General features: G+C 58.9%; 2 protein-coding genes and 1 long non-coding RNA gene across 6 annotated transcripts in view; 2 read left to right on the top strand and 1 right to left on the bottom strand.

Moving 5' to 3' along the window:
- Window positions 1-1,364, bottom strand: part of GAS6 (growth arrest specific 6) — a 32,027-nt gene extending 30,663 nt beyond the window's left edge. Inside the window, exon 1 of one of the 3 annotated variants that reach the window (XR_014303394.1) lies at window positions 677-1,364. Coding sequence is in view for 2 of the 3 variants with exons in the window: in XM_082701152.1 (XP_082557278.1) it covers window positions 677-755 (79 nt within the window). In the remaining variant the exon portion in view is untranslated. The remainder of the gene's footprint in view (window positions 1-676) is intronic. The other 2 variants (XM_082701152.1, XM_082701153.1) reach the window with 2 other exon arrangements.
- TMEM255B (transmembrane protein 255B) overlaps window positions 1-17,802 on the top strand; it is a gene marked incomplete at its 3' end in the record, with an annotated part of 90,649 nt that extends 72,847 nt beyond the window's left edge. For both annotated transcript variants that reach the window (XM_082701185.1, XM_082701186.1), the window contains exon 9: window positions 17,454-17,802. In XM_082701185.1, coding sequence (XP_082557311.1) covers window positions 17,454-17,477 — 24 coding nt within the window. The remainder of the gene's footprint in view (window positions 1-17,453) is intronic.
- LOC309849019 lies at window positions 5,866-17,444 on the top strand. Its single transcript, XR_014303423.1, has 4 exons — window positions 5,866-6,058; window positions 13,571-14,308; window positions 14,442-15,012; window positions 15,565-17,444. It is a non-coding gene; the product is annotated as an uncharacterized lncRNA (long non-coding RNA).
- Window positions 17,803-19,551: the final 1,749 nt, after the last annotated feature.

The raw sequence follows: 19,551 nt of genomic DNA on the forward strand, positions 1-19,551 counted from the left end.
CTGGGACGCGGGCGGGAGGACGGCGCCGGGAGAGAGCGGGGGACGGAACCGGGGACACGCGGTCAAGCCCGCCCGCACGCGCCGGCCTCCCTCCCGGCCGCCTGCCCCGGGGATGCTGCTGCAGCGCGCGGGCCCGGGGTGCGGGGGGAGCGGGGGGCCGGGACGCGGGGTGCGGGGGGCGCGGGGCCGGGACGCGGGGTGCGGGGGGAGCGGGGGGGCCGGGACGCGGGTGCGGGGGTCGCGGGGCCGGGACGCGCGGGGTGCGGGGGGCCGGGACGCGGGGTGCGGGGGGCGCGGGGGGCCGGGACGCGGGTGCGGGGGGCGCGGGGCCGGGACGCGCGGGGTGCGGGGGGCGCGGGGGGCCGGGACGCGGGGTGCGGGGGGAGCGGGGGGCCGGGACGCGGGGTGCGGGGGGCGCGGGGCCGGGACGCGGGGTGCGGGGGGCGCGGGGGGCCGGGACGCGGGGTGCGGGGGGAGCGGGGGGCCGGGACGCGGGGTGCGGGGGGCGCGGAGCCCGGCGTGCGGGGTGCGGGGGGCGCGGGGCCGGGACGCGGGGGGCCGGAGGGCGCGGGGAACGGGCACCCGCGCTGCCCGGGCACGGAGGGCGGCGGGTCCTTGGCGGGCAGGGAAGCGGACTCCCGGGCAGGCCGGCGCTGCGGCCCCGCTGGGAACTCACTGTGCGCGGACTCGGAGGCCAGCAGGAGCAGCAGCAGCGCGGTGCCCAGGGCGGCGGCGGGCCCGGGCGGCGGCGGCATGGCTGGGCCAGGCCGGGCCGGGGCGAGCGCGGGGCGAGGGCCGCGGGGGACGAGGGCCGGGCCGGGAGCGCGCGCTCAGAGCACCCGGGAGGCCGTGGCGAGCCGCGGGCGCCGCGGGGCGGAGGCTCCGGTCATCCCGTGCGGGCGGCTCTGAAGGTCACATCGCGGCGGCGGCGGCGGCGGCACCTCTGCGCTCGCGGCCGGGGCTGGGGCGGGGCGCGCGGGCAGGACCGGCCTCGGGGCCGCGCGGGGGCGGGGCGCGCCGGTTTCCACCCGCGCCAGGCGCCGGAGCGGGTTTTCGCGGCGGAGACCCCCGGGTGCCCCGGACGGGGCTGCTTCGAGCGGGGCGTCCCGGGGACAGAGCTGCCCCCCAGATCGCGGCGCAGGTCATTGGCTCGGGGCGGGGACCCGCGGGGCGAAGTAAGAGCGAAGTGCGGGGGGGACCGGCCGCCCTCGCCCCCAGCCCTCGCCGGCGCAGCGCGAATGCCCCGCATCGTTTCTGGGGTCTCGAGACTGAAAACCTCCGAAGAAGAGAGACGCTGAGGTCACGCCGAATCCCCGCGAGGTCGGGCGTGAGATGGAAGGAGCCCCTTTTGGGATCTGTTTCCCATAGCGACGACACCGAAAACCTCGAGGCTTCCCAGTACGCAGCTCAGCCGAGAGCAGCGCGGTGCCGGGACTCCGCCGCGTCAAGGGCGACACACACGCGCGCACACGGGGTCGGGGGCGTTGCGGGGCCCAGCGGGCGGGGACCCAGCGCGCGGGAGCAGAGGCCTGGACACCGCCCTCCCGGAGCCCCGCAGCGCACCTGCCCCCACCCCCCCATGCGGTCATTGTACTTGAGGGCTCAACACTGAGAGTCCAGACCTCAGTTTCTCCTCACCTTCTGTAATGGGGGAACGAAAGGTCATCGCTCTGGAGGCTTTGAGGTCAAGGTCTGGAGGTGGGGTTAATGAGCATTAGTATGTTAAATTCCGGGAGGCGAACTTTGATGAGAGGCTCTCCAAAGCGCATTAACAATTTAATAGGTAGGTCGTGGGCGCCTGTGATCCCAGCTACAAAGCTCTCTCTCCTCGCCCGCAGGTGATGAAAGGGTTAGCTGAGCCTCGGCGGAGAAAGAACAGTGCCTTAGTTTTCCTGCCTCTTGTTCTTAAGGAGAAGCGCTGGTTTCGGGAATCAGGGTGAGGCCGTACATTCTCCAGTGCGTATTTCCGCAGATCTCTGGTTAGTTAATCGCACGTCTGTTATTTCCCAGAGTTCCAGGCCTCCGGCCCATGAATAGATTACTTCTTACTGGTGTGTGTTTGGTGAAGAGAGTTTGTAGAGTTCTTGCAATTCGGAGTCCGATCCCAATGAGAGGGAGTGTCATGGCCTCTCTGTGTCCCTCTGGGAGGGACACTGGGTGTGGACTCACCGCTTCAGGTGACCACGCATCAGCGTGGTACCTATGGGAAGGGCCTTTACCTGTTGGCCTGGACCTCAAGCCCCTCCTGCCCCTTCTTGTTCACCCCTTGTACTGAGTTGGTATCTCCAACGCCGACACCTCCCGTTAGGCAGAGACTGGGTTTAATAAAATGCCTTCACAGTCACCCATTTTGGTCACAGCAGAAAGCAAATGCAGGGGAAGAGTGTCTGACCCAAGCTAACCCTGTTACTGATGTAGAAAATCCGCTCTAAGGCAGAAATAGAAAATAGGTAAGAAACAACTTGGATAATGATTTCCAAAACTGGAAAGAGCTGTCAGGCACTCTGTCACATAGCCTGAAATAACAAAGATGCCGTGGCCAGCTGGCCTCCCCAAGGGGCAGGTGACACACCTGGCAACAGACCTTCCATATGGACCATCGGCCGGTCTGTGGTCAGAGATGGAAAGCCAGTGGTCCTCTAGCCAGGGATCGAGTGGGGTCAAAGTGGGGGTATTTTTGGGAAATAGAAGTTCCTCCCTCCCCTTTCCACCATCACATCTGTGGGTGGCGATGGCTTCAGGGCACTAAGACCATTCACTTACATATCCATCAATGAATCGAGTTGAGTCCTTGCCATTTTGTCTTAAAAGGCAGCGAGCTGGCCGATGACCAAACCAATCAGACTGGGTTTTCGTGGCTTCTCAATCAGCCTTACTGAGGCGTACAGAAGTATACTAAGCTGCACAGTAAGTTTTGACATGTGTGGTGAACACGCACACCTGTAAAACACCCCCACGATCGAGGTGAGAACAGAGCTGTCACCTCAGAACCTTTCCCAGTTCCTCTGAGCCGAGCGTCGCGGCCCTACCTCACCCTGTTCTGGGCACAATCACCGACCCACGTCCTGGCGCTACAGAGCACCTCGCCGTCTCCGGACTCTCGCTCAACAGGAATTGGACAGAACGTGCTTTTTTGTCTTGCACGAGGCGTACTCACTCGCAGACTCCCCTGCAGCGGGCCGCATCAGGTGCACACTCTCTTTCCTTCCTTGGTCGGTAGTGTTCCGTGGGTCGGGTGGGTAAGCGCCCGCGCGCTGCTGGCCTTCGGCTCTTTTCCAGTTGTTACCGACAGAGCGGCTGCGAGTGTGCGTGTGTAAGCTGTCGTGGGCGCATAAGCTCTAATTTCTCTGGCGGAAATACCGAGCACGGAACATTGGACTGTACCGTAGGTATTTGACTTTTTAAGAAACTGACAAACTTTTTCAAAGCGAATTACCATTTTGTGTTTCCACCAGAGTGTCAGGGGGTTTCAGGACATCTCAGACGCACTTGCCACGGTTGGTCTTTTTTATTTTAGCCGTCCTAGCCGGTCTGCTGTGGGATTCCCTTGTGACGTGAATTTGCATTTTTCTAATAACTAATTATGACCAAATTTTAACGTACTTACTGCCATCCAAATATTTTTGGTGAAATGTCCATTTTTATTTCATGATCTTTTGTCTTTTACTTGGGCTCTTTGCTTTTCCAATTATTGACTTATTTTCTGAGTTTTAAGAGTTCTTTAAATCTTCTGGACACAAGTCCTGGGTCAGGTTGTGATTTGCAAGTATTTATTCCAGACTGTGACTTGGTTTTTCATTCTATTAAACAATCAAGCTCTGCGCGTTCTCTTCTTAATTTTGAAGTAAAGTTTATTATAATTTTTATTATTTTTAATGAGTCTGCTCTTCAAATTATATTTGCCTAACCCCAGGTCACAAATATTTTCTTCCAGAAGTTTTATAGATTTATATTTTACATTTAGAACTGTGATCCACTTTGAATTCACTCCCATATATTTCATATTTTACATCCTATTATAAATGGACTTTTACAGTTTCCATTTCTGAGAGTTTAAATATTTGCTTTTTCAATATTTATCTTTTGTCCCACAACTTTGCTTAATTAAACTACTAGTTTCAGTGTTTTTAGGTAGATTCACTAGAATTTTTCACATAGACGATCACGTTGTCTGTAAACATAGCAAGTCGACTTCCAATCTGGGCCCTGTTTCCGTCTTTTCTTGTCTTACTGACTGTCTAGCGACCTCCACGGTATTGACTAGAAATGGCGGCAGAGGACCCTGATGCAAACAATTCAGTGTGATGTTCGCTATAGCTTTTTATAGAGGCTTTTCGTCGAGATGAGGGTCTATCTGTAATTTTCTGAGTTTTTTTCATTAGAAATAGATATTGGGTTTTGGCAAATGGTTTTTCTGCATCTGTTGAAACGATCATATTTTTTTCTTTTTCCACTCATTAATATGTGAGTCACCTTGATTGATTTTCGAATGTTAAGTGTCATGGTGTATTGTTTTGCTAATAGAGGAGCGTCTATGAGCGTATTTTCTTTTCCTGGGCTGTCTTTATCTGGTTTGACACCCGAGAAGTTCTGGCCCAACAGGACAAGTTAAGTGCTTCTTCCTCCTCCGTTTAAGGGGAAGAGTTTTGTGGAATTGTGTTATTTATTCCTTAAATGACGGACGAAATTCATCCGGAATGCCATGCAGACCTGGAACTTTCTTTGTGGGAAGGTACGAATTCAGCTTCTCTATCAGACTAACGGGTGTTTGGGTTACCTGTTTCTTCACGATGGGGTTTGTGCGGACACTTGCAGCTCGCCCAGGTTGTTGACTGCACCGGCATCAAGTTACTGGTGATAGTCGGTGTATTCGTAGAGCTGCCGTGATGACATCTCTCTCGTTCTCAGTAATGATAATCTGTGTCTTCTCTCTTTTTGTCTGCATCATTCTGGCTAGAGTTTCGACAGGTGTATTGATCTCAAATAACCAGCTTTTGGTTTCATGTTATTTCTCTATTATTTTTCTGTTTTCTATTTTATCATTATCCAATCTCATTTTTATATTTTTTCTTCTGTTTACACCGCATTTCATTTTCTTTTCTTTATCGAGTTTCTTAAGATAGAAGCTGAGGTCATCGATTTGAAACCCTATCTCTTTTCTAATACAAATCTTCTTCAATTTACAATGGGGTTTTGCCCCGATAAACCCAGCATACACTGGAGATACCATAAGTTAAAAATGCTCGTAATACACCTAAGCTACTGGCCCTCGTAGCTGTAGCTGAGTCTGGCCCTCCGTCGTCTCTTTGTGAGGACCCCCGGAGGACCTGGGGGCCGGGTCTGCACAGGCCACTGCTCGGCCGGCTCCTTCTCCAGGGGGGGGCCCACAAGGTGGTCTCGCCGCACCCAGCCGTCTCACCTGTCTGTCCCGAGTGACCTTGGCGATCCCAGGGCGACCTCACTTCCTTCCTGTCCCTCCTCTGTTGTCTGATTCCCAGTTGTCGCAGGCAGGGCGCACTCGAGTCTCTCTGACACTATCTTGTCCAGGACAGAAGTCCCCAGGCATATTTTAATGAAGGGTTTAAAAAAAAATCATGTTTTGCGACCCACTGGTTTAGTGGTCTTTTGTTTTCACAGATGCTATTTATTTATTTGTTTATTTATGGAGCCTGCGAGGGTTGGAGGGGAGGCGGAGAGAGAGGGAGAGAGGCCCCCAGCAGACCGTCCACGGAGCGTGGAGCCCAGCGCGGGACTCGATCCCACGACCCTGAGACCACAACCCAAGCGGAAATAGAGTTGGATGCCCCGGCGGACTCAGCCACCCCTAGTGGCACCCCTGGTGGGTTTTTAACTTAACAGAACTTAGTGTCTTGTTAACCAGTGGTTTTTAATGAGCCAGAAGAGCACAGAGGCTCTCCGAGTTTCACTGGATGTGAGCTCTTGATCTCTGCCATAGCTGGTTTTGTGAGTGTGGACCGCATCACCATGTAAAGTGTACTTATTACTGTGGACTGTGGTCAGAGCGTTTGGAGAACACTCCTTCGCGAGGTGGATGAAGGTGAGCAGCCCTCATTAAGGTGAAAGTCCTTTCGTGGATAAGTCGTCTGGGCTCTTCCTTAAGGGGGACCAACTGGTTCCAGTTTTTCAGGGATGTTCCCAGTTTTAAAATCAAAAGTCCTTGGTCCCAGACCCCGCCAGCCCGGGGCATCCCCAGATGGTTACTGCCTCCTTGGGGTCCCTTTGCAGCCTGTGACTTACAAGGGGTTTTGTGGCAAGTGTTCCCACAGAAGTTGTTTTGTGGAATGCCACAGAAACAGCGTGTATCCAGGTAAGGTTGCCTGTTCCAGCCCGGTCAGCTCCTTCGTCGGAAACATACAGCGTCAGGCTCGCCTGAGACCCAGGCCTGGTGCTGGTGCGTGTGCAGCAGGCCGGGCCGGGAGGAGGTGCGTGCGGAAGGGAGAGGGACCTTGGGCCCAACAGATACACGGACCTCCTCCATGAAGAGAGATCTTGCACAAGCCACTTCTCCCCAGAACTGCCACATTAGCAGCCGGGACAGGGGAGCCTCGTGGAGGCTGAGGACCACGGTGAGGGCGCGGGTGCTGCCGGGCAGACAGGGCTGCTGTGCCCAAGACAGTCGGGTGGGGTCACCTCCGGGACCTGCAGACCCTGGGAGGAAGCATCGCAGAGCCTGCCTGTCTTGCCTCGGTCACCCCGACGCACTGCCCTCTCTTGTCACGGCCCAGAGCTGCGCAGAGACTGTGCCTCGCAGGGACGTGTGCCGCCTTACACAGACCCGGCACAGGTGTGCTGCGGGTGGGGACGTGCTGTTTGGGTCACTGGCCAGCCTGGCCTGCACTGACCTCAGGGTTCTGGCTACACCAGCCCCAGCCTCTCGTCATCCTGCGGGTCACGTTGCCCATGTGAGCGGCAGGGACGGTGCAGCCGCCAAGGCTGGCAACATCCTCGTGCCCAGCGGCTCCTCGGGCAGGCCTCGGGCTGCGATGGCGGCGGAGTCCCCACTCCCAGCCTGGCCCCGTGAGCACGCACCTCCGGCTGGGACCGTCCTTCAGGGCGGGACGGAGCTCCGGAAAGGGAAAGTGCGAGGCAGGCAGCATGCAGTGGCGCCCCTCATCTAGAAGACGAGCGTTTGGTGTTGGAGGTGTGCGTCAGTGCATTGTAATAGGAAAGCTGGTGTTTTTAGAGCCTCTAGAACGATAATTTTTTCAGAAGAATTTCTCCCCACTGCTGATATAAATATTTTTGGAGAAGTGCAGAAGTTGGTGTAATGACCGGAAATGTGGCATGATTTTGTGGGGTTTCTGCTGCTCTTTCCGGCAGAGACCGTCCGACAGCATGACCGTTTATACAGCTTCCTCGCCCGGCTTCTGCCCTGCCCCACACACACTACGCGTGTGCTTCCCGTGTTTTTATCGTGACAAAGATACACATTTGCAAAGCCCCGTCGAAAATGTTCATCTTTTTATACCCAGTTAGTGTCTGCAACAATTACGTTAGCAAGTAACTTTTTTTTTTTTAAAGATTTTATTTATTTATTTGAGAGAGACAGTGGGAGAGAGCACGAGAGGTGAGAAGGTCAGAGGGAGAAGCAGACCCCCCACGGAGCTGGGAGCCCGATGCGGGACTCGATCCCGGGACTCCGGGACCGTGACCTGAGCCGAAGGCAGTTGCCCAACCAACTGAGCCACCCAGGTGCCCCGTTAGCAAGTAACTTAGCAGATGCTGGGCTACAGCGTGGTGGCCCCTCAGCCCCGGGAGTGGTTGGGCCCCAGCAGTTCGTGACGGCTTCCATTTGCACACATCTCCACATTCCCCAAGACGGATGGATCCTGCTGTTGGCCGTGGCTCCGTGGACAGGAGGCAGGAGGATGTGGGATTCTCCCCAGCGGACGGATGAGAGACCGGGGCCCGGGGCCACACACACGCACTTCCCTGTGTCATTAGCAACCCAGAGCTCCGGGGCACACTGACTTCTTGACTTCCAGCGACCCTGCTCTTTGTGCGGTGACCGGGACAGCTTTCTGCCGTGTGTGTTGTTTTACCTCATGGTCCCGTGATGCACGGCCAGACTCCTTCTGCCTCGTCAAAGGCCTGTGTGCCGGTGGGCAGGCGGGACCAGGTCCTGTGTCTGTGGGACCCGCCTCTCCCCAGCTCAGTGTCTCGGGCTGTGAAAGGGGCCCACGGTGCTGTGCTGGGAATGGCAACAGTGAGTGCAGACGGAGCCCGCGGCGGAGGGCCTGGGTTCCGCACTCACCACGCCACCCGTTCCGGTGACCACTGTTCTGACCGTTATTGTCACACTGACCTGCTGTGCAGGCTGGTTTTAGGGATTCTGGCCACAGCGATCATAAGGTAAATAATGGGGAAGATAATCCAGAGTAAACCTCAGTCTCTGGCTCTGAAGAAAGCCTTTTTGTTTTGTTTTGTTTTGTTTTGAGAAGAGGCGGGCAGGGGTGGGGCAGGGAGGGAGGGAGGGAATCCCAGGCAGGCTCCCGGCTCAGTGCCCAGGCCCACCCAGGGCCAGATTCACCACCCCGAGATCACCGCGGAGGCTAGAAGCGGGATTCGGGAGTCTGCAGCGGAGCCCCCGGGGGGCTGGACCGGTCCTGCAGCACAGGGCGGGGCCCTCGGGGCAACAGCCCTCTCCCCGCCCCACCCCTGTTCTCTGCAGTGTGGGTGCAGGGATCTCGGTGGGGGGCCTGAGGGCCACACGGGGTGTCTGCAGGGGCTCTGAGTGTCATGCTCCTCAAGCTGGGTGGGGGGCAGGATACGCTCCGCACCCTCTAGCGCCCGGGAGGGCCCACCCCAGCGGATGGCCCGGCGCCAGGCGGGGTGTGGGTGGGGGCGAGCAGTCTGGCCCCCAGCTTCTGGAGGAGGCCCCAGCGGCCCGTCTACACAGGGCCACGGAGACCCCCGTTACTGGGAACTGTGGCCGAGGGGGGTGCCGTGTCCTGAGAAGCTGGGACCAGATTCCTCCCTGCAGAGGAGGACGACCCTGTGGGGCCGCGCTCGGACCGTGGCGTTGGGGACTCTGGCTTGGAATCCCAGCCTTGTCTTAGAGGTGAAGGGGCTGCGGGCGCAGGGGGCAGGGCCACTTCCCCGTGTCTCTGTGGGTGCAGCCCGGGCCCCGTTCTGTTTAATTTCTACCTTAGTTTCCGCGCGTGTCCGTGACGGCCTCTGCTCGCCCGCCGTGCGGGGTCTTCTCGCGAGGGACCAGCCGACGTCTGTCAGGAGTGCGTCCCCCCAACCTGCCTTTTCCCTGTGCGCAGCGGGAGTCCGTTCCTCTCTCCGCGCCGCACTTGGTTGCGGACGGGCCTACGTCTCCCCCCCGGATGTGTCCGCTCCAGCAAGGACGTGCTGACAGGTGCAATGCAGCAGGAAGGGCTCTGAGGCCAAGAGAACTCTGTGGGGCCCCCCGGGGCCTCCCCACCCACAGATGGGGGCGCACTGGCTACCTGCCTGCCTTGCTTCTCCCGGGCCAGCAGCACGCCAGGGCCGTCCCGAGACCGGAGATGCGTCCTGGCCGGCTCACGGCTGGGATGTGGGAGCCGAGGAACATCAGAGAATCAGGGGTCAGGGCAGGAAGCCCAGAGCACTGCCAGCCACACGCCCGGGTGACCCAGGGGACTCGGAGTCTGTGCTCATGGGTGGGCTCAGGACGGCTTTGCCCGAGGCCTCCTGGCCCAAGGTGCTGGGAAGAGGACAGTGCTTGTCCCCCGAAGAGGCCACACGCCATCATGCTGGGTGTAGACAGCACACGGGGGCTTCCTGATAATGTCCTGAGGACCAGACGCTCCTGTGGATCCTGGGGATGATGACCTCGGGATGCCCCAGACGAAAGTCAGATCACTGCTTACCCGAGTCTGCAGCCCCCGGGGATGGACTCTGAGCCCATGCTCCGTTAGTGTTTGGGCACCTGGCCTGCGACCCGGATCTCCCAGGCTGGGCAGACCGGAACACACACACACACACACACACACACACGCTGGATTTGTCTTAAGCCGAGGTTTGCAGGACCTGCAGCCCCCAACCCCTGAAGCCCCCTCTTCCCCACCCCTCCGACTACCCGCCCTGCCTCCCCAGGTCCCCCTTCCCATTCCACATAGTTTTCCTCTGGGGGTCGGGGCACGATCGGGGAGAGAGGAAGGGCATGTGTGCGGACAGAGGCCTTGTGGAGACACCCAGAGGGACCCCAGGGGCGTCACTTCCCTGTGGCTGTGATTCGAGGACAGAGGCAGGGCACGGGACACCCCGCCTGACACTCACAAGCCGGCCCGTGTGTGTTTGCGGCTGAGCTCCGACGAGGAGAAGCAGGGACGGAACGCCGAGGGGTCATGTTCCCAGTGGGGGTGTTTGGGCCTTTTGGGGGGCATGTAGGGCCCCCAGCCCACCGTGGGGACCGGAAGCACTGTGGGGACTGTTTTGGTTTGGACGGAAGATCCTTCCAGCCCCAGCCCCACTGTGACAGAGCTCTCCATGTGCAAAGCACAGGTGTCGTCCCCGCAGGAATTCACTGTGCACGTTTCTTCGAGGAGCCACGAGGAAGGAGACAGACCACCTCCCCGCCCAGGTGGGACAGCCTGTACGGAGTGCTGGAACCAGCCCGAGGGGGCTGTGAGGGCTTGTGCGGTCCACCCAGACGGGCCAGGGCAGGACATGCCTGGACTCCTGTGGGGACTTGGGCTTACAGGCCTGAGAGAGACGCTGTATTGCAGGGAAAGACCCTCCTGGCAGTTGGCCCTGAGCAGGTGTTTGTGGCAGGGAGTCCGGACTGTGGCCTCAGAATGCAGGGCCGGGGCAGAGCAGTAAGAGCCGGAGTCTCGGGACGCACACGTGAGCCCTGAGCGTGGGGACCATGGTCCCCGGGGCCTGTTCACAGGCTGCACCTGCTGCGCTGTGCGCACATGTCACGGCCATCCCAAGCCTGGCGTGCGAGCGTCTGCCAGCCCTCCGAGGCTGAGCACGGGCTGTGGCATGCAGAGGGACATGGGCAAGGCACAGCCGTGAGGAGGCCCCATCCCCTGAGCGCTGCGGGGGCCCCACGGCGCATCTGCCCTGGGCGGTCCCTCCTGAGGTCCCTGGAAGGGAAGCTGCGTGCCCATCCCGTGTGCGACACTGGTGACGTGGTGGGCGTCTCAGGCTAAAAAGGCCTAATTGCAAAGGTGATCAGGAGTGTTTTCTTTGCTGGGAGAATCACTGACTCCTTTTCCATGTTTGGCCATCAGGAGCTTTGAGAGTCACGTGACCTACTTTAGTCCTCTAGGAAGTCCTGCCAGTACTCAGAGAGCCTCTAAAGACACAGACCGTTCATTGACTGTCACAACATCGGGCTGATTTCCGATTTTTCTGCAGAAAGCACCGCAGGGAGTTCGGAGGCCAAGCCCAGGGCGGGAGGTGGCTGGGTGGCTGGGGTGCTATCACCCTCCAGCATCTCTGGGGAGGGGGCTCGCGGGGAGGGGGCTGGCTGCTTACCCTGGGAGAGTTAGGGGCCGCGAAGCGCTCTCTCTCTCCCAGTTTCCCCAGTAGAAATGAGGGAGAGCGCAACCACCAGAGACTTACCAAGTCCCCGATACTCTCAAAAGCCTTCTGCTTCGTCGTCGTCTTTTTAAAAAGATTGTACTTATGTATTTGGCGGAGAGAGAGAGAGCTCGCGAGCATAAACTGGGGAGAGGGGCAGAGGGAGAGGAGGAAGCAGGCTCCCCACGGAGCAGGGAGCTGACACAGGACTCGATCCCAGGACCCTGAGATCATGACCTGAGCCGAAGGCAGACGCTTCCCCGACAGAGCCCCCCAGGCACCCCCAAAGCTTGCTTTCTTTGATGAGGGAGAGGAACCAAGTAGGCGGGCCTGTGGCGGGAAGGGGTCAGGCCCGTCTGGGAAGGAGGTGCCGGTGTCTGGGGACTGAAATCAGCTTGGGCCTCCCTCTGCCCGTCTCCCTGGCCCGTCCTTCCAGGGGGAAGAGACTGGCACAGCTCTGCAGGGGCAGCAGCCGTGCCCCCCTGGCTTCAGACCAGCACACAGCGGAGAGCACGCTGCCCAGGAGGGTCAGAGCAGTGCCGTGACCTCAGATTTGAGGACACTTGGGACAGAAGTTGGTCACTTCGCTTCAGCAGAGACCGGGCGAACTGAGGTACGTGTCCACACGGGGGCTGACACTCCAGAGCCTGATGAGCTTTAATTAAAAATTCCTCTGACATCGGGCTTGAAAAGATCTCCAAGTATCACTTTAGAGAGCACCAAACACGCGGAGCAGCCGTAGGAGGCGTCGACGTGGACCCGGCTGTCCCCGCTCGTCTCTGAGGCCGGCCATCTAGCAGGGACGTTCCAGGCTGCTCGGTGACCTGCACCCCTCTCCACGGGGCCGTCCGGGCTCTGAAAGGTCGTGCACACTGACCTGCCAGCATCTTGGGGCCAAAATATCGCCTTCCAAGTGTCCAAACCTGATGGTCCCACAAATGCAGAATGAACAGTGTCAAAGATCTATTAACTCATTAATGTGGGCATCCGGAAGTCGGTCCGGCTCATTCGAACGTGAGCTCGGGAGGCCCAGGGAGCCCTCACTTCCACAGAGGGTCTGTTTATTGGAGGCTTAACAGAAGGAGACAGGGGATTCTTGGCGTTTCCCTTTGGCAGCCGAGAACAGACATGCGGACTGCGGTGTCTGGGAAACAGCGCCAGATGCGACCAAAGAGTCTGGTCTGGTTCTTAGAATGTACCGTGAGAGCCGTCCCTGTGACCCCTGACCCTGTCACAGCTGAAGGGGACACGGCCAGTGAGTTAGAGTCAGGCAGAGCTGCCCAGCCCTGAGTGGCCAGAGGACAGAGCTGGGAGGCACTGGGGGCCGCACCGCCGAGTCAGCTAACGACGTCCAGGGACTTCGGGCCCCAGTGCCAGGCCCATCTGTGACCTTTGAGCTGCTCAGTACGTGTGAGGACAGCAGAGGCCGGAGCCTGGGAGCGAACGCCAGCCTCCCCTCCTCCGGGCGCGGCCGATGCCTTCCTGCAGGTTGATCAAGGCTGTGGAGATGCGGTCGGGGGTCCTGAGAGAGACGCGCGGCTGCGACTTCCCACGCCCGCTCACGCACCTTCTCGTGTTCTGCGCCCCCGTGTGCTTGTTTTCCATTTCTTTCCAGAGGCTCATTTTGAAAATATTATGGATTTCCACGCCATTAAATCTGATAAAGTTAAATGATAAAAATTTTCTTTTTCATTTAAACTTAACCTCCTTTTAAGTCATTCAGTATCTTCTCAAATACTTCAGTGTCCCAGAAAAATGACTGAAAACGTGCATCACGGTGTCCATACGGGTGCACGCTTTTCCTTTGGTCTCAGGTCCCAGCATGGCCTGGCCGGCACTGGTCAGGGCTGGGTGTCGGGGCCCCAGGGTGGGGGGTATCCGGTGGACCCCCCTGCAGTGAAAAGTCACCACCATCGTAGCGATGGTGGTGATAATGTTGTCTGCTAAGGACGGTGGATGTTTTCTCAGCGCTCCGTAAGGAGTCGTGATGGACAGTCCTAAGGACACTTTGCTCCTGTATTTATCTGACCAGGACGGAGCGGGCCGCGTGCTCCAGGCTGACCGCGCACGGCTGTGGCCTCCCCTGCGGACCTTCACCCTCCCTCCCAGGTGCTCAGGACTCTGTCGTCAGAGCAGGTCTGGGGCTCTTGACTCACCCTGGGTCCCGGGCCCTGAGCAGCCGCAGGGAGGAGGGGCAGAGGGCTGGTCCCCGGGGTTCTGACCTCTCTAGACTTGGCCCTAAGCCCACCCAGCGGTGGGGGAGGTGGGGCATCTTTGACGGCAAGGCACAGGGTCCTTCCTCTGGGCCGTGGGGACCCCCGGGCAGCCCCTAGGCCTCTCCCTTAGGCTTGTGGCCTCTGCCCAGGTGCACAGTGCAGAGGCCTTGCCAGGGAAGCTGCTGTGGGGTCACTTGAGGTCAGGCCTGCCCACCGGCCTGCGAACTCTGGGCCACATCCTGGGTGAGACTGTGTCTGAGGCTTCCCTAGCCTGGTCCTGAGATCGGTCCAAATGCAGCAGAAGGCGGTGAATGGGGTCCCACTGCCTGGCTGACACTCGCAGGGCGCCCGGGACAAAGGCCACACCCCTGTTCTAAGGCCTGCAGGTGCTGCCCTGAGTCTGCTGTCTGCTGATAGTCCTGGAGTCCCCAGGTCGCCCAGGCCAAGCCTCACAGGGGATTGCCGGCCAAGGAAACGCTTCTGTCCAGCCTCGCGTATCTGATCTCAGCCGCGGGTCCCACGATAACAAGTCGCTTCCCCTGTCAAACAGGCAGGTGTGTTCGCAAACACGGTGGGGGCTCCTTCCCCGGGGGTCTGCGGAAGAGGACCCTCTCTGCTCGGGGGAGGACTCCGCCAGCTGGCCGGCGCCGGGTCCCGTGTCGTTCTGGAACCTGCGATTCTCTCCAGCCTTTCCCTCAAGGTCGTTTGAAGTGCATGGTGTCCTCCTGCGTTCCCTCCGGGGCTGGCCCCCAGGACCGCAGCCTGAAGAGTGACCGGCCTCTAGCACAGCAGGGGGGAGAGTCACACAGAGCAACGGACACCGTCGAACGCTTGCGTCCCCCGAAGGCCTGTGGTCTAGACCGTGGCAGTCCCTTCTGTGACCTCCCTGCCCTTCCTGGGGATGGAGGCTGAGCCCCGGACGCCCGGCTCAGCCGTGGCCCCCGAGAGACCTCCGCAGGGAACTCACGGAGCGCCCGGGGTCCCCGCGTCTGTGAGGTTCTCACGGAGCCTTCAAGTCTGCAGGGAGCAGCGAGGTAGAGCGAGTCCTGTCGTCCCGGGGCCCGGCGGCGATGCCAGCCCGCACCGGCCAGGTTTGTGTACACCCCACCCATGTCCTCACTGCGTATTTTAAGGCAGTCCCAGACATGATATTGTTTTACCCCGAACACTTCAGAAAGTCTTCATAAAAGAAAAGCAGCACAACTCCGTGTTTGTGCCTAGAGGAACGGTCAGTGCCCCCTCGAGGTCACGCTCCGCTGTAAGTCGCTGGGATTCCACGGCCTCCCAGTCTGGTTGATCCCGGGCTCCCTTCCCCGCCCATTCTTTGTGATTTCTTTGTCTGCGGTGGGTGGGGTCGGGTGGGAGCAGGCCCTCCCCCGGCTCGGCACCCCCACCCCCTCCCCGCTGGGCCCAGGCCGCAGGCCTCTCCTCGCCCTCCCCCTGCGTGACACTCCCCCACCTCCACCCTCCCAGACCTGGGGTTCCGGCCTCGGCAGCTGCCGGCCTGGGGCCCCCCGATCTCGCTGGAGGGGCTGCACGGGACGTCAAATCGCCTTCCTCGGGGTCTCATCATTACCGACCACTTCTCTGAGCACAGAGGCCCTTCCTCCATGTGTGGCCCCGGAGGGCAGCCCGTCAGCCCGTTGGGAAGCGTGGGGTCAGGCTCCCTCCTTCCCCGTGCTCTCATGCTGTACCAACTTTCAGAGGGGCTGCTGACTGTCTTAGCATCTGCCAAGGGGACTTGAGGTTATTTTGAGCGTCACTGGGATCCCGGTTTTACCGCGGGGATGTGCTTCTGCCTGTCACACAGGCCAGAGCAGACCGCGGTGGGGCTCCTGTGCTAGCGTCCACCACTGCGAGCATCCACCGCGCCCCCGTGTCTCTCCGCCCGGGGTCCTCAGCAGGAGCTGTCGGAGGGTCAGAGGTCGAGCTGTTCTCCGCTCAGGACCTGTGGCACCGGTGGGAGCTCGTGGCAGGTGGGGGCGCCTGCCGAATTCATCTTCCTCTGCGGTCACAGACCTTCGCCGACCGCCTGGGGAAGAGGCCCTCCGAGCTGTGCTCCCCAAGGCAGAGGACGGCCCCTCCCTGGGCCCTCCTGTCCTGCCCACAGAGGCCTGGGCACAGCGAGGCAGTGGTGGGAGAGGGCTCCCCGGCGCCGCGGGATGGGTATCCGTGAACACGGGCAGAAGGACAGGAGGGGCCACCAGAGCCGGCCGGCCGGCCCTCCGGATGAGGCGGCATCGGACAAAGAAAGGAGGAACAGGAGGAAGGGAAAGTCTTCCCCCCACCCCGGGGATCTGTGCGCAGAGGAGCAAGCAGCCCCGTGCACCGTGCAGAGTCTGGAGACGCCCGTGGGGCCGCCGGGTGTCGCTACCTGGAAGGTTTCTTCCCAAGGTCTGCGTGTTCCTGCCTCTGGCCCTCGACGCACTTGCTGCCTCCACCCAGCCCCCCACGGAAACCCAAGACCACACAGCTTGGAATTGAGTCCGGGACAGGCTGTCCTGCACCCACTGAAAGGCGTCTGCCTGTGACCAGGTGCAGGGACCTCCCCGGTGTGCAGGGACCTCCCCGGTGTGGCTCACGTCTCTGGCACTGGCTCGGCGCACCGCGGACATCCAGCCAGCGCTCCTGAAGGCGCGAACAGCACAAACGCGTCATCTCGTGGCTCTGGAGGCCAGAGGGCTGAGAGAGGGTGTCGGGCGGCTGCCTCCTTCGGGGAGACCCGTTCCCTGCCTTTTCCAGCCTGGGGGCCCCTGTGTCCCTCAGCCCGCAGCCCCTTCCCTCACTCCAACCAGCCTCTCTGACCCTCCTGCCTCCCTCCCTTCCTCTTAAGTACCCGCTCAGACACCCAGGAGCGTTGCCCATCGTAGCATCGGTCTTGTGGGAGGGCGTCGCGGTGGGGAAGGGCGTGGAGGTCTCGGGGGTGTGGCTCTGCCGACCACATAAGCCATGCAGAGGCCATCACCTGTGCACTCTCTCTCCGCCTCTCCGTGCCCCTTCCAGACAGAGCCCGCGTGGACCTTCGACGCAGGCACAGAAAGTGCACGACGGTAACCCCGCGGGTCTGTGCGAGAACACAGCCGTCGGGGCGCCGGGCTGTTTCCGGTGTCCGTGGTCTGTCTGCTCAGGGCAGCGCCAGCCGGGAGCTGCCTTGCCTCCGTTCCCAGGTTCTCAGGGCCTGTCTGCTGGGGCTCCAGGCTGGGGTGGGAGGCGGAACCCGGGGTCCGGGGGTCCCAAGGAGGCTATATCGCCTCTCCCTGAGGGTGGGCGGCACGGTCCCCGGAGAACTGGGGGCTGCCTGGCCTTGTTCCGCACTCAGCCCTCGAGCCGGGACCACCGGCTCGCTGGACCCCTGAGACTGGGGGCTGCACGACCACCCCCCCCCCCGCCGTGCCCTGGGACCAGGCAGACCCTGCCCTCAGCCTGAAATCCCTGCGGGTTCTCTGTGTCGTCCGTCTGCTCAGTGAGGATCCTGCGGGAGCCGAGGACCCGGGTCAGGGTCCCTCTGGACTCACCCAGCTCGCGTTCCGCATCTGTGGGGCCCTCTCGCACCAGATCCAGGACCCGGAGCCACTGTCAGTAGTTTTCGGATTTTCCATCTGCCCAATCACGTCATCTGCAAACAGAGATAGTCTCACTTCTTCCTTCCCAATTTGTATAATTTTTACTTACTTTCCTTGTCTTAATTGCAACCCCTAGGACCTCCGGTGCCACGTTAACTAGGAGTGGAGATGGGGACCTCCTTGCCTTGTTCCTGACCTTAGGACTGAAGCTCTGGTTTCCCAGCATGAAGCGTGATGTTAGCTAACGGTTTCTGTAGGCAGCCTTCATCAAGTTGAAAAGTTCTCCTCTGGGGACACCTGGGTGGCTCAGTCCTTAAGCGTCTGCCTCTGGCTCAGGTGGTGATCCCAGGGCCCCGGGATCATGCCCCGAATCGGGCTCCCTGCTCGTCGGGAAGCCTGCTTCTCCCTCGCCCACTCCCCCTGCTTGTGTTTCCTCTCTCGCTGTGTCTCAGTCAAATAAATAAATAAAATCTTTTAAAAAAAAATTTCTCTTCTATTCCTGGTTTGCTGAGGCTTTTTCTCATAAATGAGAGTTGGATTTTTGTGAAATGCCTTATGTCACTGTGGTTACAATCGTACGATTTTTTTCCTGCTCAGCACACGCAGGTAAATGCCACTTGGTCCTGGTGCGCGGTCCGTGTGCGCATTGTTGAATTCAATTCACTACTACTTTCTTGCGGATTTTTGCACCTACGTTCCTGAGAGATGGTGGTGTGTACTTTTCCTTTTCTTAGTTTATATCAGGGTAAAGTTTGCCTGATATTTGAATGAGTTCGAATGTACTCTGCTCCTAGTTTCTGGGATTGCAAAGTATCGGTATCATTTCTTCCTTAAACATTCGGCACAATTTGCCAGTGGACCCACTGGGTCTGGTGTTATTCTGGAAGATTATTAATTATTGACTCAGTTTCTCTGGTGTATATGCACATATACCAGCTGAACCATCTGATTCTCTGCGTGCGCGCCACTGGGCTGTGTCTTCCGCAGAATTGGCCCATTTCAAGCGGGCAGGCTCAGACTCGTTCCTCGTGTCCCTTCACGTGTCCGTGTTCTGGAGTCAGCGCTCATGGCCCCGGTTTCTCTTCTGATGTTAGCAATTTGTGTCCCCAACCCCCACCTTGGTCTGGCTGGAGACTTATCAATCTTCCTAATCTTTCTGAAGAACTCGCTTTGGGCGTTGTTGATTTTCTCTGCTGTTTTTCTGGTTTCAATCCTTTGATTTATTATTTCTTTTTTTCTTCTTCCTTTGGGTGTGATTTGCTCATCTCTCCAGTTTCACAATGGAGAACCCAGATCACGCACTCGAGACCTTTCTTCTGGAACCGATCTCAAGCCCCCAGGCATCAGCACGGCGCTCCCCACACACAGGGTGTGGTAAGGGGCATTTTCTTTTCACTTAATCAAGACAATTCCTCATTCCTCTGGAGGCTCCTTCTTGGACCCATCGATCCAGATGTTCTGGGCCCCGCCAAGCCTTCCCTCGTCGCCAGACCGAGGCCGCCCGGGTGTGCCTGGTCTCCACGACCCTGTGCGTCTTGTCTTGCGTCTCTTTTTTGTTCTTTCTTGGAGTTTCCATCTCTCTGTTTCATTATTCATTTACTGTTGTGTGTTGTTGACATTGTTCGTGAGAGCCCTTGGCTTGTTAGTGTAGAGATTCTAAATGACTGGTCCGATCCCTCCAGAGTCCCCACTGGGCCCCGCGCAGCTGGAGCACGTGTTCGAGCTGCCTGTGGCCACCTCGTGACTTTTCGTTGGAAGCTGGACTGATGGATGAGGCAAAGGGAGCCGAGACGCCGCGTCCTTCAGGCTTTGGTGTGAGGTTCTTGCTTATCTGATGTTCTTTCTGGCCAGGTTTCTCGGACTATTATCTCCAGCACATGCTGGCAAGAGTTGGAGCCATAATTCTCCAGTTGTTTCTTGTCTCAGCTGGAAACTGGCGTCTCGCTGTTACCATCACACCAGCTGTGTGTTTCTGAGTGACCTTGGTTCTTCTCGTGTGCTGGTTTTTTAAATTATGAATATTTGCTGAATTTTGTCAATTGCTTTCTGTACATTTGCTGAGATGATCAGATCCTGTAAATTACAAAAATCGATTTTTAAAATTCACTCTTTTAAAATTTTGAGATAATTGAAGATTCACACTCAAATCAGACAGATTTCATGGCCCTTTCCCAGTGTCCCTGCAGTGGAAACAGTTTGCAAAACCGTGAAATGGTGTCACGTGTGGGGTGCCG

The sequence above is a fragment of the Mustela nivalis genome (genome assembly GCF_964662115.1).
Source record: "Mustela nivalis genome assembly, chromosome: 15".
NCBI lineage: Eukaryota > Metazoa > Chordata > Mammalia > Carnivora > Mustelidae > Mustela > Mustela nivalis.